Below are 15,871 nucleotides of genomic sequence, written 5' to 3' on the forward strand. Positions count from 1 at the left end.
ATGTTATTCTACTTGTTAATGTATATTAGTCCACTCAAATTGTTACGTGAAGCTCATTAATTAAACATATATATATATATAAATAAAATTTAACAACTCAATAATTTAAATAAAAACATTGATCAATAATTTAATAAAAATTTCAAATAATTTTATAAAATTTTAAAATTAAATAACCAAAACAAAAACTATAATAAACTACAAAAACAACATGAAGTTCTTCTATTACTAGGCTTCCTATTATCCTTTTATATGTTTTTTAATCAGTTTCTAGATGTTTATCCTTGTTTTCCTCTTCATTTGTTTTGTCATATATATATATATACTCTTGCATTATCATCTGGACAATAACCCCTTAAATTTCAACTTCAATAAAAGCCATCTAAAAATAAACAACTTTTCCCCCTCTCTCTTACTTTTCCTTCTCTTCCAACTTACGTGAATCAATTAAACTAAAAACAAAAATCATAATTTTTTTTCATATATATAATACTCTCCTTAGCCGACCAATTCATTCTCTCTAAAGCTTTTGCCTTTTATTTTTTTTTCCCTCTTAAGCAATCAAAAACAATGGGAGAAGAAGAAATTACTACTAGTATGCAAGTTCTTCATGAAGAAGATGAAGAAGCACTTTCTCTTTGTGATCTTCCTTTAGAATATTTACATACCAAAAGCAGTCCTACAAATGATCATTTGCATAATTTAAAGCATACCCGAACTCAGAAATCATCATCCGAGTACGACCCAGAATTTTTCGAGTTCTTCAGCGACAAAAATGGTTCCGATATGTGCCCGGCCGACGACTTAATCTTTGGCGGCAAGCTCGTTCCTTTGAAACAACAACAACAACAACAACAATACTTTCCGAGTCAAACTCAAAGCCATGTACTTTTACGCAAACGATCCGAGTCACTTTCCGAGTTACGTACCCAAAACAGAGCTGTTCTTCTTAGGAATAGTCGTTCTTTGGATTATCAAAAGCCGAAGCTTCATCGGTCTGATATGGCGGAGAGGAACTCTAAACCCGAAGTTTTTTCGCCTAAAAAGGTGGTTAAGCCAAGGTGGTACGTTTTCATGTTTGGGAGTGTTAAGTTTCCGCCGGAAATGGAGCTTAAAGATATAAAAAGTCGGCAGTTCCGTCGGAATCCGGCAATTATGTTTCCCAATGACGGCAAAAAGATGGGTGATAACCGGAGCTCCGACAAGGGTTCTTCTTCTTGGTGTTTGTTAAAAGCGTTGAGTTGCAGGGATTATACTAGCGTTGCCGTAACGTCGTCGTTTTACTTGTCTCATGCCTGATAATACTGAGATTAGGAGATTAATTATGGTTCATGCAATTTCTTATTTACATTTTTACCCTGCTAATTTTTATGAATGGTAGGGCATTTTGGTAATTCCAATATCAAAATACTAATAATAATTATCATTATCATTATATTTTTAAGTCTATGGTTGGTGGGCATCTTTAAAGAACAAATATTTATTTATACATATGAAATTTTAAAAATATAAATACTTTATTTTTTATAAATAAATATCTTTATTTAATTATTGTCATTATAGTATATTATATTTATTTTTATAAAGTTTCATTAATACAAATATAAATTCAAATACAAATACATATTCTATCAATTTCAATATAGAATCCAATTAATTCAACACATGAAGTAAAGGCAAAGTCATAAAAATTTTTAATGGCGAAATTAAATTATAATTTTTACGATAATAAAATATAATTTCACCATTTGAATAGCCTATATCTTTATAATTTTAAAGAATTAAATCAAATGTTTATCGCTTTTAGGGGATAAAGTGTATTTTTATCTTTACTAAAGAGTTTAAATAGAATTTTTTTTTATTTTAAGAAGGTCGAAACTTTGCCAATCCCTGACTATGCCCTTAACATAACGAATGAAGAATTAGGCAAAACCTACATATAACATACGCATTAAAAACCCGACACATCGCGATTTTAAATAATAAAACACAAAACCCAACCGAGACCTCAACCTTCATCAACCTTCATTTACTTTTATTTTACTAATTTTATTTATTGAATAATATCGTTCACCCATTACATCAAACGATTTATTGTAGTGATAATGCCTTTCGTACTTTCTATTATTAGGAGAAAGAATGCTATGAAAATATTAATTTAATATTTTTAAAAATTATCGTTATTAATATTTAAAAATATTTATTTATTACAAAATAATTACTGGAGTATATTTATATTTAATTTTATATGTATTGTGTAATAAATAAATAATTCTTTTCTTTTAAAATTTTTAAAAATATCACCATCATTTATATTAAAAGATATAATCAATATATATATATATATATATTTAAACAATTTTATTGTAAATTCTGACTATATCAGATTTTTTAATATAATACTTAAAATTACTAATACGCTTCAGCACACTAAATTCATGTCCTATTATATTGGTAGCAATGCTCGTATCAATTAAACTAAGGCTCAATCGATAATATATAATTTATTTTTAAATATTAGTTTTTTTTATTTTTTATTTTAATTTTTACTTCAATGAAATAGTGGAGAATGTCATGTGGGGACAAAAAGTAATGATAATCACGAGACTCCCGGCCCTAACATTAATATATAGTGTTATAGCTCATCAAAGAATATTGATTTTGTAATATTTAAAGGGAAATAATATCGTCACTTTTGGATTTTTGCTTTTATATTTATTTGGAATTTGGTAGTTAATAATTTATTATTTTCTCATAAAAAACAAGTATTATTACTTTGCATTCTCAACCAAAAGGTGACATTTACGTATTACAGCATGCTTTATTTTTTTATTGAAGGCAAAAAATATTTGAATTAATTTGATAAGCATAAAAGTACATCAAGTATAGATATTATAAGATTGTTGATACAGGGAATAAAAATAAAGAAATAAGGAGGATATGACGATGAAGACTGCGAGACTAGTTCACATTTGATAGGCGGAGAATCAGAGTAGAAGGTTAAGGGAAAAAGAGAGAAGGAGAAGGAGGTCCAAGGACAGGAGAAGGTTGGTAAATGCTAAGTTAACATGTAGAATGCCAGAAGAAGATCCTTGATATCTCGTGTGTAAAGGTATATATAGACGAGGTTCCCTTATTTGGTCACCAACAATACGAATGGTAAGTTACTCATGTGGCCGACTAGATAGGCATGTTAGTTGTTGTCAAGTGTCATACTGTGTGGTCTTACTTTAACATTCTCTTTACTAAAATAATATGAGATTGTTATGTCTTGGCTGTCTTTCAGTGATCTCCCTTAGGAGAATAAAAGTGGTTGATATGAAGTGCACGGATGGATGGTCATGAATGACCAGCCGGATGGCCACCACTGAGGGTACAAGGCAGAGGACCATCCGCGAGTACTCACTGAGCCGTTCCTTGTGCTACTACGTGTTCAAGTTTAAGTAGGGGAACAACAAATATGAATTTTAATTTTAATTTAATATGTAGTGTGATTTGTGAATTTTAATTATGTGTAATAATACACATAAATTTTTTATTTAGATTTAGTTCTTCTGGATAATTATTTGCTACAGCATGTGGAGTTTTTAAGACTTCACAAACAGGTTAAGAGTGTGACAAACATCTTATGCGGCATAGCAAAAAATATTAAATATATAAATAAATCTAACACTTGATACATTCTCAACTCACTTGTAAAATCTAAAAAACCCCCAAAATCCCGGAACATTTTCAAGAAATGAATTGAAATACCTTTTAGACATTGAAAGTAAAGAAAGTTGAAGCTTCAAAGTAAAGGAAAAAATGCACCAACCCAGTAGACATTAAAAATTTCCAAACAAGAAAAGGTGAATGAATTGATAGCACATAACATGACAACAAATTTCACTAAATTTGAAGCAACAATGAAGGACAGAAACAAGCCTTTCAATTATTAATTTGGAGTAAATGTGAGGGCAAAGCATCCTTTTTTGCTTTACAAAGGTAGTGTAAGTTCATAATGCTACAATTGACACCGCTTCTTACTTAATGTAAATATTTATTATTTAAAGCACATGAAAGCTTAGCTCACATGAGAATTGACTGTTTTCTTGACTGTTTTCAGACCCTCTCTATGCTACCAAATAATCCTTCAACCATATATTTATATATAAAAGACTATCAATGCATTTACAGTGTAGCAATGAAGATGGCAACCAACCTTTCTTGTTCAAGCTTAGCTCGAGATGAAGTTTCACCCAGATCTTGAAAATGACAGGGAAAGAGGTTAAAGCTCGCAATGTATGCCTCCAAAGGGAATCCGAACCCTGGGGGAATAGATACAACACCTGAAGGGGGAAAACGATTTAAGAACTAATCAAGACTCTAAACTTTTGGGAGATGTCATGTGAAACTAGAATCCACACCACTCCAAAATCACCAATATTCACTACTCCCTCCTCCCGTCGTACAAAACAAGTTCCCCAACCTCAAGTAGAATGACTAAAAAGCAAGGATTTAAATTGTGGTCTAGTTGCATTTATCATGGATGCGGATATAATGGTGGTGAAAATATGTACCAAGTCCTTCTACATAATAGATTTAAAAATGTAAGTTCAATATTAACAATATAATTATAACAATGTCACCAATTGGACCTAAATTTCTAAATCCAATAAGTAGAGGGTCTAAATTCCTAGAAATAAAAGCAGAGAGACTAAATTCTAAATGTACAAAAAGTAGAAGGATTTGAAGCATATTTTAACCTATAATGAATGCTACCTCATTAAGTGCAATAAATATAGACAACGGAGAAAGCTGAAACCAAATAATAGCAGCCAAATATTGCACTGTGGTTACTATTTAATTAATCCTGCTGACAAGGGAAGCCAGAATTTTTTTTTTTTTTTGTGCCTGTGTGTTTGATGCATTTCTTCTAGTCTTGTCAATTGGGCAAGTTGAGTTCGTTTTGGGTCCAATAAATTCGAAATCTAAAATTTTCCAGTCATTTTGGGGTTCACACTGTTCCGGCTTTGAGTCATTTAGGCCTAATCGTCATGAGTTTTTGAGTCATTTTGGATTCTAGTCACTACACATTCAGGTCACGTTGGGTTACTTGTTCAGATTATTTCAGGTCTAAATTATTTCAAGATTGTGTCATTTCTGGTTCAGGTCAGTTTCGGATTTGGGTTCAAGTTGGAATGGTTTTGTTTGTTAACTTTGATGGTTGAAAGTATTGAGTTGGGTTCGGGTTTAGGTTGATTGGGTTGAGTTTTCAAGTTTATGTCTAAGTTGGCAGGTTAAATTTCTTCAGGCAACAACTGGTACCATGCACCCATTTATTAAAAGATCAAAGTTGTTCTAAACTATAGCATATTAGCACCACCTCAAAAGAGAACTGACTTCAGTCCAGTATCTTCAACTACACAGCATATAATGAAATACGAGTTTCCACACCAAGTATAATAAAAAATCGAGTTACTGTATTCCGGGGAAATAGACTTACCTCTCTTGATCAACAGCACATGACAGCCACTTGCTCTCAACTCGAATAAAGCACAAAAGGCACTGCAGTGCATTGTTTAAAGATAAAAAAAGAACATAAGAAATATTCCTTCAGTGGTACAAAATCATGAATAAATGTTACCTCATTAGGATAATTCACAAATTTACAGTCCCTATGAAATTTACTATAATAATTTGTGAAAGTTCAAGGGCACGTCGATGACTCTTAATCCTAAACATGGTCCAAAACAGAACCAATTATTGCTAAAAGTAAATCAGGGTATGGATTAAAAGGCCAGATTATATATATATATATATCCTTGCAGCTTGACCATACTGATACTATAATGGACCGAAACATCACAAAATTCACGTTGGCTTCAAGAAAAAACATATATAAACAACACTAATTTGGTCATTGTTAACTAGAACACTTCAGAGTTAGCGGGTGTCTTAAAAGCATGAAAGGATAATTATTGGCATCTTGAGGGAAGTGCTTCGAGTTCTTAGCTTGTAATTGATAAACACCGAAATCATCAACTGAAAATTTCTTATATGTAGCAGAGCCCGATCGAAAGGACTAGAAACAAGCATGCTGTCGGATTTTTAATCGAACTTTTGCATTTTTAAGCCAATGACAGCATCTATCACAAGAAACCCAGAGTGACTAATGATAAACAATCTATTATAAGCATATACAATGACACTCTTTCAAGCATAAAAAGTCCTCGACTGCTTGAAATAGAAAAAAATAACTTACCAAATAGAAAAATAGCAATCAGTAAAGCAAGTGTAAGTTGCAATGAGCAACTAAATTGCAAGTGCACCGGACTTTGGAGATGTCTCAATAACCCACTGATCCAGCCAAAGCGCTGTGACATATTACAATTAGTATACTCCCCGAGTACTTAGCATAGCATAAAATCAAGAAAAAAGGAAATAAGTAAATGATGCTCCTTCTGTGATTCGTACCTGATAGAATAAATTAAAAGCACCTTTGGCCTGAGGAAGATCTCCACACCTTTGCTTACGGAAGAAAGGCTTCGATCCTTTTTCTTTAGGTGTGGACTCGATGCCAGACCTGGTTTTGGTCCTATCATCGTATTTATCGGCGATTACAATTTTCAATGTGCCAAGATTTGGTGAACACCATGTTTTTCTTGCACCAGTTGTTCTCTCTAGTCCACTACTAACCTCATTTGACCTTCCGGAACTTTCACCATCTTCTACATCAATAATACACTCGGCATCTTTACCGGAATCTTTAAAAACTTTCGTCATCTGCACTTCAGATGTATCTCCATTACAAGCAGCATTGTTAGAATCTGTGTCTTTTCTCTTGTGGCAATTCTCCGAAAGAGTGTTCTTTGTAGACGGTTGCAACAAGCTTGGAGAAGTCCCCGAAAGGAAGATTGCTAAATCATCACATTCTTCTTCATCCAAATTAACCCACCGAAGTGGTTGCTTCCCTTCCTTGATAAATGCTTCTTTTAGTGCTGCTTCTACATGGGAAATTTGACTCTCGATTGCAGAAATAAATTGTTTGTGCCTAGTTGCAGTAATATCATCGCTACGATGTCCATGACTCAACCTTATTGCTCTCTCAAACTCCTCCAACTGAATTAAGCATACAATTTATGAAGCCAACACTAACACGAGTAAGCTTCTTAGAAATAGATAAAAGGCATCGATATGGAGATATTACTAGTCAAACATGCACCCGCATCCAACAAAAACCGATATCCGAGTGACATAGATGTCTTAAAATCAAAAGAAAGAAAAGACACACCTGCCATTTAGCTGTGCCTAAAGCAGTTTGCAGTTCTCTACACAGTTCAACAGAATCACCAGTTCTTAGCCCTTCTTTCCTCTCTTTGATCCACATTCTATATGCTGATTCCATTCTGGAAAAAAAAACCAACAGAAGCCGTTAAATTACTTCAAAGGCTTCATGAAATAATTATTCTAAAAAATATATGTTTGAAGCTTAAGCTTGTTTATATATACAAAAACCTTATTAAGTGGCTGATTCATAACATTAAGCATTACAAAATTTCCATTGAAGTTTTCAAATCACAAGCATATAACCTTCCACCAAAAAATGGAACCTTTAATTATATGTTTTTCCCTGGTTCAACAGATATATATATATATATATATATATACACACACATAAGCATGAACATACATATCAGCATGAAAATTAGGAAATATAGCACATTTAGTAGAAACCCAACAACAAAAAAGGAACCTTTAACCCCCCAAAAAAAAACTAAATAATTGAACAGTCAATTATATGAAATTAAACAAACATTTAAGAAGCACAAATAAAACCCATGTCACCAACCAAACCCCAGTAAATTTAAAAAAAAAAGGCATGAAATTTAAAATTTAAAAAAAAAAAACATACATATCAGCAGATTCTTGAACCTCTTCTGCTGCAGAAAAGAAGGCATCTTTTTTCCACAAATCAAAGCTATTTGCAACCATCATCTTCTTCACCGTTCAACAGCTTCAATCCCAAAAATAATTCGCTTTTTTTGAACGCGCACACACATACACACACACAAAAAAAAAAAAAACCACTAACAAGAGATTTGAATTTTTTGGTGGGTTTTCATTTGTTTACTTTGATTTCTTTGCTTTCTCTTCTTTGCTAAGGAAATTATAGAGAAAGCAGAGACATGGCTAAGCCAAAAAATAGAAAGAAAGACAGACAGAGAAGAGAAGAGAAGAGACGTGCAAAGGATTCTATTATTCCTCCATTCCCTCTTTCGTCTTTCTTTCTTTTCCTTTCTCTTTTACCTTTTTTTTTTTCTGAAATAAACTGGAATTGTGCACATAAAATTTTATAAAAAAGGTCAAATTTGAAGTTTGGTCCCTCTAGTATGATAAAATTTTAATTTAGCAAAATTTCATAGTCTATTTAATAGTTCTGGCTAAAAAATTGATATGATTTTTTAAAGAAAAAATATCTCTTCAAACTTATCGAACCAAAGATAGGGGTTAGCCAAGGTCTTGATCCTTTTCTGTTAAAATATTTTACAACAATATTCAGAAATAAAGAAATTTTACTTAAGTTAAACTTTGAGTGTTCGAGTTTAAATTTTACATTGTGTGAATCATATGTAGGCTTTGTTCAGATTTATTTTTACTTAAATCTCACTATGTATGGATTTTATCTAAAGTTATTCTAGTCCAATGTAAACTCACACTCCCGTATAGTATCGATATTTTGGAACATAAAGGATAATTTCAATTAACGTTAATAGTATTTCTAGCTTTCTCCTTGTTGCCATCGAATTTTTTTATTCGAATGGTGCTCTTTTTTTAAAAAAAAATTCAAGTTACATTAACTATTTGAACTAATTAATTATATTATAAAAGTAGAGATTAAATTGTGTTAAATTAAAACAAGATGACTAAATCTCAAATTTAAGTATAATAGAATGACCAAATCAGAATTTGACCTAAAAATTCAGTATGTATATACAAAATTTTTATTTACGTGATACGGTGTTTGGTTCAGACTTCAGAAAGCAGGAGGTTCTATCTGGTGGTTTTATAGCCAAACATTTCATTGCTCAGAAACCAATCAAAGCTCTCCACGCCAATGTCATAGGCACTTTGACTGACGTGTTTTAATTTTAATGGTTAATTCTATGATATCATAAAAAGGAGTAGAAACAGGTAATAAAAGCTCAACAAAAATTAAAAAGTAAGCTCTGGTAGTTGCAAAATTTAATTAAAGTGTTATTTAAAATGATTCTTTTAAATTTTCTTCCCGTTTATTAGAATAAAATAGCTAATGATAATTTATAAAAATTATAAATTAATTAATTATATCGGATAATATAAATTATAAAAGGTTTAAAATAATAATTTAATAATTATAAAATTTTGCTTGAAGGAAAGTTTAAAAGTAGTTTTATATTTAAAATTTTGAAAATTTATAATATTTTGTAAAAGTTTAAAATATTATACAAATAATAGTTTTTCTAAGGAAATTAAAATAATAGTTTAATAATTATAAGATTTGCAGATTAAGTCTTAGTTCAGTTACTATTTATATTATTATTTGTATAAAAAGATATGAGTTTGAGTACATTAAAATACGTTATTTTATTATTTAAAGATTGAGAATCTATAAGTAATAGAATATTTTAATTATTATTAATTATTATTGGAATATTGATTTATTTAACTAAAAATCCCAAATATTCAATATTACCTTCATTTATCGGTTAATTAAATGTCAGATGAGAATCATAAAAGATGGTAATTAATATATCTTTATTATTTTCACTTATTCATTATATTTAATAAATAATAATAATTTGAACATCAATATCTTGAATTGAATGTCACCAAAATAACTACAAATTTGTACATCAACAAAACTTCAACTTGAATCATGTTTTTAATTTCTTAAAGTAAATCTTACTCAAAATATGTTTTAAACTTCAAAAGACAAAAAATTAATTAATTAATTGATTGATTAATTGAGGATTAAATCATAATTTGGTTTTTCTATTTTTGCTTAAGTCACTAAATTGTTATTTTTTTTAAAGTTTGGTTAGTGAGCTTCGAGTGACGATTTAATGACTAGTATGGTGGAACATTACCTATTGGCGAGTAAAAGAGCATAACCCAGACCCAGATCCAAGCTGATCTGACTGTTGATGTCGGAGATAAAAGAATAAAGTTGTTCGACTTTTGATTCGTAGATTCATGGTATTCAAAGCTATTTTATAAAGATATATATATATAAAAAAAACACTAAATTGTATTGGGAAGTTTACCCTTTCGATTGGTGCTAGAAGTGAGAATGGAGAAGGCCATGCAACAACAATTTTAACAACCCAATGACTTAAATGAAAACTTTCAAATAGTTTAGTGACTATTTTGTAACTTATTGAAATTGAATTACCAAAATATAAGGTTACTAATAATTTAATGACTTTAGATATAGTTTACCTGTTAATAAATTAGTATTGATTGTAAGTTTTTTTTTTGAATAATCTCGTTATAGATTCTGATCATATCTGTTATTTTTGACACAATATTTAGAACTATCTATAGTTCATCCCCAACCCATAAATAAAAAGATAATGCACTTCAACGTACTCAAACTTATATCCTCTAATATTAAAAACAATACACATAGCAATCGAGCTTAGACTCAATCCGTAATATTAATTATAAATTAATTTTGTTTGGTGGGGAAGAATAGAAAGAAAAAAGTGAATGGGAGTGTTGGACTTTGAATTTATAGATTAATAAATGAATGGTAAGGAGAGATGTAAACATCATGAAAGTCATACCTCACTTAACCACCACTTTAACCACCATTTCCTCTTATTTTATTATTATGTGGCTTCAATTAAATTTGTACCCATTCCTACCCTACTATTTTTTTTGTCTTTTATTTCTCTTTTAACTTTAATTATTTTACTTGTAGACACACATGTCTTAATTCAATAATCTGTCCTCTAATTATTGCCTAAATTTGAAAATACTCCTCGACTTCTAAAACTTTCTCATTGAGTCATAAAAGTATTCGTATTTAGCGATCAAAGGTGGGTTCTACTGCCTCCTGATTCTTTTAAGTTGAATGCTGATGACACTTGTGATTCAACTTCAGGACTAGCTTGCTTGACAGTAGTGGCACACGATGAGCATGGCAGATGAATGTGGGGAATCGGAAGAAATATTGATAGATGTAGTGTGGAGCAAGTTGAACTTTAGGTAATTTATGATGGCCTCCAATTAGCGTGGGATGTTAATTGAGAAAATATTGTTGTTGAAACTGATTATGCTCTAACTATCAAAGGTATCCAAGGTAGCATCAAAAGGCATTCAAGATTTGGTGTTGTGAATTTAAGAACTGTGCAGACGTAAGTGGAGAGTGCATATCAAGCAAATACTAAGGGAGGCGAATTGTACTCCTCATATTTTGGCTAGACTGATGAAAGGTTTTCCTACTAATACTTGAATCTTTCATGAAGCTCCTTCAATAGTTGCTAATCAGATACGGTTAGATAGACATTTTTTGTTATCTAACCCTACTGCTATTACTGTTATTTTATAATTGATAATTATTTTTAGTTTGTTATAAAAAATATATACACGTTTATAATTTAATTAATATATTTTAAATATGTTGTATCAATTCCATTTAAATTTTAAATATGGTATTTAAAAAAGAAAAATAAATAAAATTTGTAATGATTTTTTTAGGAAAATGGATGTTTGTTTAATTAAAGCAAAATTATATGGTCCAATTCTCATTCAAATATTTAGTGGAATAAAGGCATTAAATGACAAATCAAAACTTTATAATAAAGTAAATAAACTATATATATTATGGTAACTAAGTTCTCTTGTGACAAAGCATGAAAATAAATTATTGTACCATTACTCATGTCGAAAATCCAGGGTTTCCTGCTGCTTATATTATAAAAATTTAATGACACAGAGCCAGATGTTCGACAGCTCATTGACCTTCTCAGAGTGGGTGTGCCTATTCACATTATTTTGCAATCAAATGAATAAAATTCTTATAAATTACAACTATCCAAATAAATTATTATAAATTATAAATTAAATAATTTAATATACATGAAACTTAGTGTTTTATAAATTAGATTAAAATTTTTAATTATCCAACATGAGCTCTAATATTTTTTTTATAGATAATTCACGTATTCTTAATAAGAATAAATCTCTGTTGCACCCACAATAAATAGACAATTATTATAACTAGAACTCACGATGTTTGATAGAAAAATTCTATACTTTAATTTAAATAAATGAATTTGTACGCTAAACTTTAGATAATGATTTTTAAATTGATATATTTAGTTTCACTTATTATTTTTATTTAATAAAATATGATTAATATATTTTATGTGAAATTTAAATATTTTATTAAAATAATATCTAAATTAACGTATTTTTATTCAATAAAATTTAATTATTAAGTTTAATTATATGAAATACTATAACTTTACTTAATATTTGAAACATTAAATAAAAAATTATTACAATTTCTTTTTTAAAAAATATAAAAAAAATCAATTCTATTAAAAACTTTACTATTATAAAACAACAGACTGATTTGAAAAATGATTATAATTATATACAATGGATTGAGTGAGAATTTTTATTGAGTCCATGTCTCAATTGGTTTTCCAAAGGCCCATTGAATTTCGGCCTTCAATTGAAGCCTCGTTGTAGTTATAGAAAAATATTCTCACTCATTGCTTTTTATAAAATATAAAAAAATTTATAATTTTGCGGATAAAGTGTTGATTAAAATGATACTGTTAAAATTTATATATAAGAGGGCGAATTGAGTTGTAATTGTCAGTGTAGGAAGACGTGAGTTTGAATGCATTAAAGCGCATTATTATTCTATTTAAGGGTAGATAAGAGGCTATATGTAATTTTAGGAAATTTATTTGATTTGAGTTAATTATTTAATTCAATATTTATAATAATTAATTTTGATGATAAGTGTTGACATAATTTGTTATTTAAAAATATATATATATAATTTTTGGTTGAGGTTCGATTCTCACCTCGAGTATGGAGTAGCTTTAAAACTCATGATAAGTATCTACCCTAAATAAGCCTACAGGAGGATTAGTTCTTGGGTTCTCTCTAGTAGATACTTTAAGAAATAAATAAAATTATAATTTGAAAATCAATCTTAATTTTAATAGATTAATTAATTAATTAATTATAATTTTATTATTTATATGGATGATTATTTTCAAATTCATGTATTTATTACAGGCTTATGTAGTAATAAATTAAAAATTCTTTAAAATTATTGAATTTAATAATTTAATAATTTTATATTATTAAAGTAGTTTCAATTCAATTTTTTTATGTAATTAATCCTTAAACTTGAATTATTTATTTAATATTAAAATAAATAAATAAAATTTATATAAATATAGTAATTAAATTTAAATAAAATAACTTTTAATAATTAGATTGTAATTGGGCAGTAAACTAAATCCAAATCAGTGAAGCATATAACCCAACCTTATCCATCCATCTTTTTTCTTTAAAAAAGTTAATATCGTTTCCAATATTCTTTTTGAACGTAAAGCTCATCTTTTTCGAGCTTTTAATATTCAAGAATTTAACAAATCTAGATTTAATACTCTTTTGGTGTTTAAAATATTATATTATGAATCTCGTGTTAGTCTGATTATTAAAATGTTCACTTCTTTAAGTTTGATTATTAAAATGTTCACTGCTTTAAATGTAGTTTAGGATAGAGCCGTGTTAATTTTGTTATTATTAAAGCTTTGCCATCATATTATAATTCAAAAAAAAATCATATTATCATTTTTTTTCTAAATGGTGAAATTTGAATTTTTAACCATATTAAATTGTAAAATTGATTTTTTCATTATTTTTATTAAATCAATTAATTAACTATAATTTATAAAATTGATCTAATCAATTTAGAGTTTAAGAATCATCATAATTAAACTGACTTTAAGTCGATTGATTAATCGATTAAATTTTTTTGAAATTTTAATTGACTTAGTTGGGTTATTTCTAATTGAGTTATTTTTACTTTAATTAGTGTTGGACTTATTAAGCTTGAATAATATGATATATTATAAAAATATAAATATATTTTAAATAAATAAAATAGATTAAAATATGTCATAAGTCATTTTACTCTTTGAAAATTTAAAATTTAGTTCATTTATTTTTAGAAATTTAGTCTCTTCACTTTTCGATTTGAAATTCAGATCCAATTGTTAACATTATTAAATTTTTGTTAAATTTATTGGTGCGATATTTAAAAAAAACTCATTTGATAGCCATGTAACTGAACAAAATGACATTATAATGAATCTAAATTTAACAAAAAAGAATAACATCGTTAACAATTAGGCTTGAATTATGAAATTTGAAAAGTAGAGACTAAATTTTTAGAAATAAAAATATAATGACTAAGTTTCAAATTTTGGAGAAGTAAAAGAGCTTATGATATTTTAGCTCAAATTGATTTTTTTTTAACATCAATCTCATTATAGATTCTTCCTATATCTGTTCTTTTTGATACAATATCTAGAATTAACTATAGCTCCTCCCCAACTCTTACATATTGATGCGGTCGTTGAGAGCACCAAAAATATCCTATTCCCTGTAAAATAACGAAAAAGAAATAATAAAGGGGAAGTAGGGTCGAATCCTCAGGGACCGGATTATACGAATGCTTGTCTCTCGAAATCCTGGGCAGAATCGTGCCCAAGAAAACCTGCATTCCTAGAAAAAAAATAAAAAACAGAATTTAAGAATTGATTTTGGAAGCAAAAATAAAATAAAAACAGAATTTAAAGTTTACTAAAATTATGATTACGAAAATAATAAAAATAATAAAGAGAGTTTTAAGAGAAAAGAAATTCTTATGGGAAAGTTCCAGCCTCCGGTTGTCTCATTCCGCCTTGGGCTCAATTCTTGGCTTTTGGATGATCCTTCTCGACTCAAGTAAGCCAGTTATAGTGGAAGAGGACGCCTACGACCACCAGCTCCAAAGATTAGAATTACGATTTTTAGGGAACCTGACTCTAGCCAGTAATCTATGCTAGATGAACGCTTCTCAATGGCGAATCCCACGCCATTTTGTCTCTTTGGCTCGCCAACCTCTGACGCAGTAAGTTAACGAACCGACTATGCAATCCTTCCAAAACATACAAAACGGTCGCCTTTGCATATGCTGAAAAGTTTACTTCTTAAGGGCCATGGACGGAAGCGCCAGCCCGTAGTGCGGAGAAACGATGAATACTTGGCGAGAAGGCTAAGTACGGATTCTAGGCCTCAAGAACCCTTTTTAGGGAAATATTGACAACTTTTGGCTAGAAGGGTTTTTTAGTGGCTCATGATAATGGAGGGAAAGCAAATAAATAAAAATATAGAAAAAAAAATTTTATTGAAAAGAAATATGAAAGAACAAAAGACTTTTTGGGGGAGAGTGTTTACAGAAAAGATGCCCCCAAATAGAGTCACTTCACCCCCTATTTATAGTGCTAGGGAGATAGTCTAATTGAACTTAAATTCTAAAAAAATAAATACATTTAATTAAAGATAAACAAAGATAATTAAAATAAAATCCTAAATTTGAATAATCCTAATAATTATCTTAATATTAATTATCCTAATAGAATAAAATAAAATAGAGTCTTCCAAAATAAAATCTCTTCTATTTGCTTTTAAGTCCTTGTGCCTTCCATGTTCGCACTTTTGGCACCATATTTGTCCCACGTTGCATATTGGCCCATTTAATATCCAAATTGACACTTTTTCCCTTGAATTTACTTTTCGCCTCCAATTTAGTCCCTAAAAGATAAAAAGA

At 29.2% G+C, this 15,871-nt stretch overlaps 2 protein-coding genes and 1 long non-coding RNA gene across 4 annotated transcripts; 2 read left to right on the forward strand and 1 right to left on the reverse strand.

Moving 5' to 3' along the window:
• Positions 1 to 348: 348 nt before the first annotated feature.
• Positions 349 to 1,435, forward strand: LOC108469314 (uncharacterized). The gene has a single exon (XM_017770207.2). It carries the CDS (start codon positions 571 to 573, stop codon positions 1,297 to 1,299), a length of 729 nt encoding a protein of 242 aa, XP_017625696.1. The 5' UTR covers positions 349 to 570; the 3' UTR covers positions 1,300 to 1,435.
• Positions 1,436 to 2,875: 1,440 nt separating this feature from the next.
• LOC128279407 (uncharacterized) lies at positions 2,876 to 3,542 on the forward strand. Its single transcript, XR_008269523.1, has 2 exons — positions 2,876 to 3,159; positions 3,287 to 3,542. It is a non-coding gene; the product is annotated as an uncharacterized LOC128279407 (long non-coding RNA).
• Positions 3,543 to 3,906: 364 nt separating this feature from the next.
• Positions 3,907 to 8,302, reverse strand: LOC108467399 (uncharacterized). 2 transcript variants are annotated; one of them, XM_053018205.1, is made up of 6 exons: positions 7,915 to 8,302; positions 7,274 to 7,388; positions 6,457 to 7,101; positions 6,245 to 6,356; positions 5,486 to 5,547; positions 3,907 to 4,328 (listed from the first exon to the last, which is right to left on the reverse strand). In XM_053018205.1, exons 1-5 carry the CDS (start codon positions 7,938 to 7,940, stop codon positions 5,522 to 5,524), a joined length of 924 nt encoding a protein of 307 aa, XP_052874165.1. In that variant the 5' UTR covers positions 7,941 to 8,302; the 3' UTR covers positions 3,907 to 4,328; positions 5,486 to 5,521. The 2 variants fall into 2 exon arrangements, with proteins under 2 accessions (XP_052874165.1, XP_017623487.1); XM_017767998.2 differs by having other exon boundaries at positions 7,895 to 8,302.
• Between the last annotated feature and the right edge of the window lie 7,569 nt (positions 8,303 to 15,871).

This window comes from Gossypium arboreum, chromosome 8 (genome assembly GCF_025698485.1).
Source record: "Gossypium arboreum isolate Shixiya-1 chromosome 8, ASM2569848v2, whole genome shotgun sequence".
NCBI lineage: Eukaryota > Viridiplantae > Streptophyta > Magnoliopsida > Malvales > Malvaceae > Gossypium > Gossypium arboreum.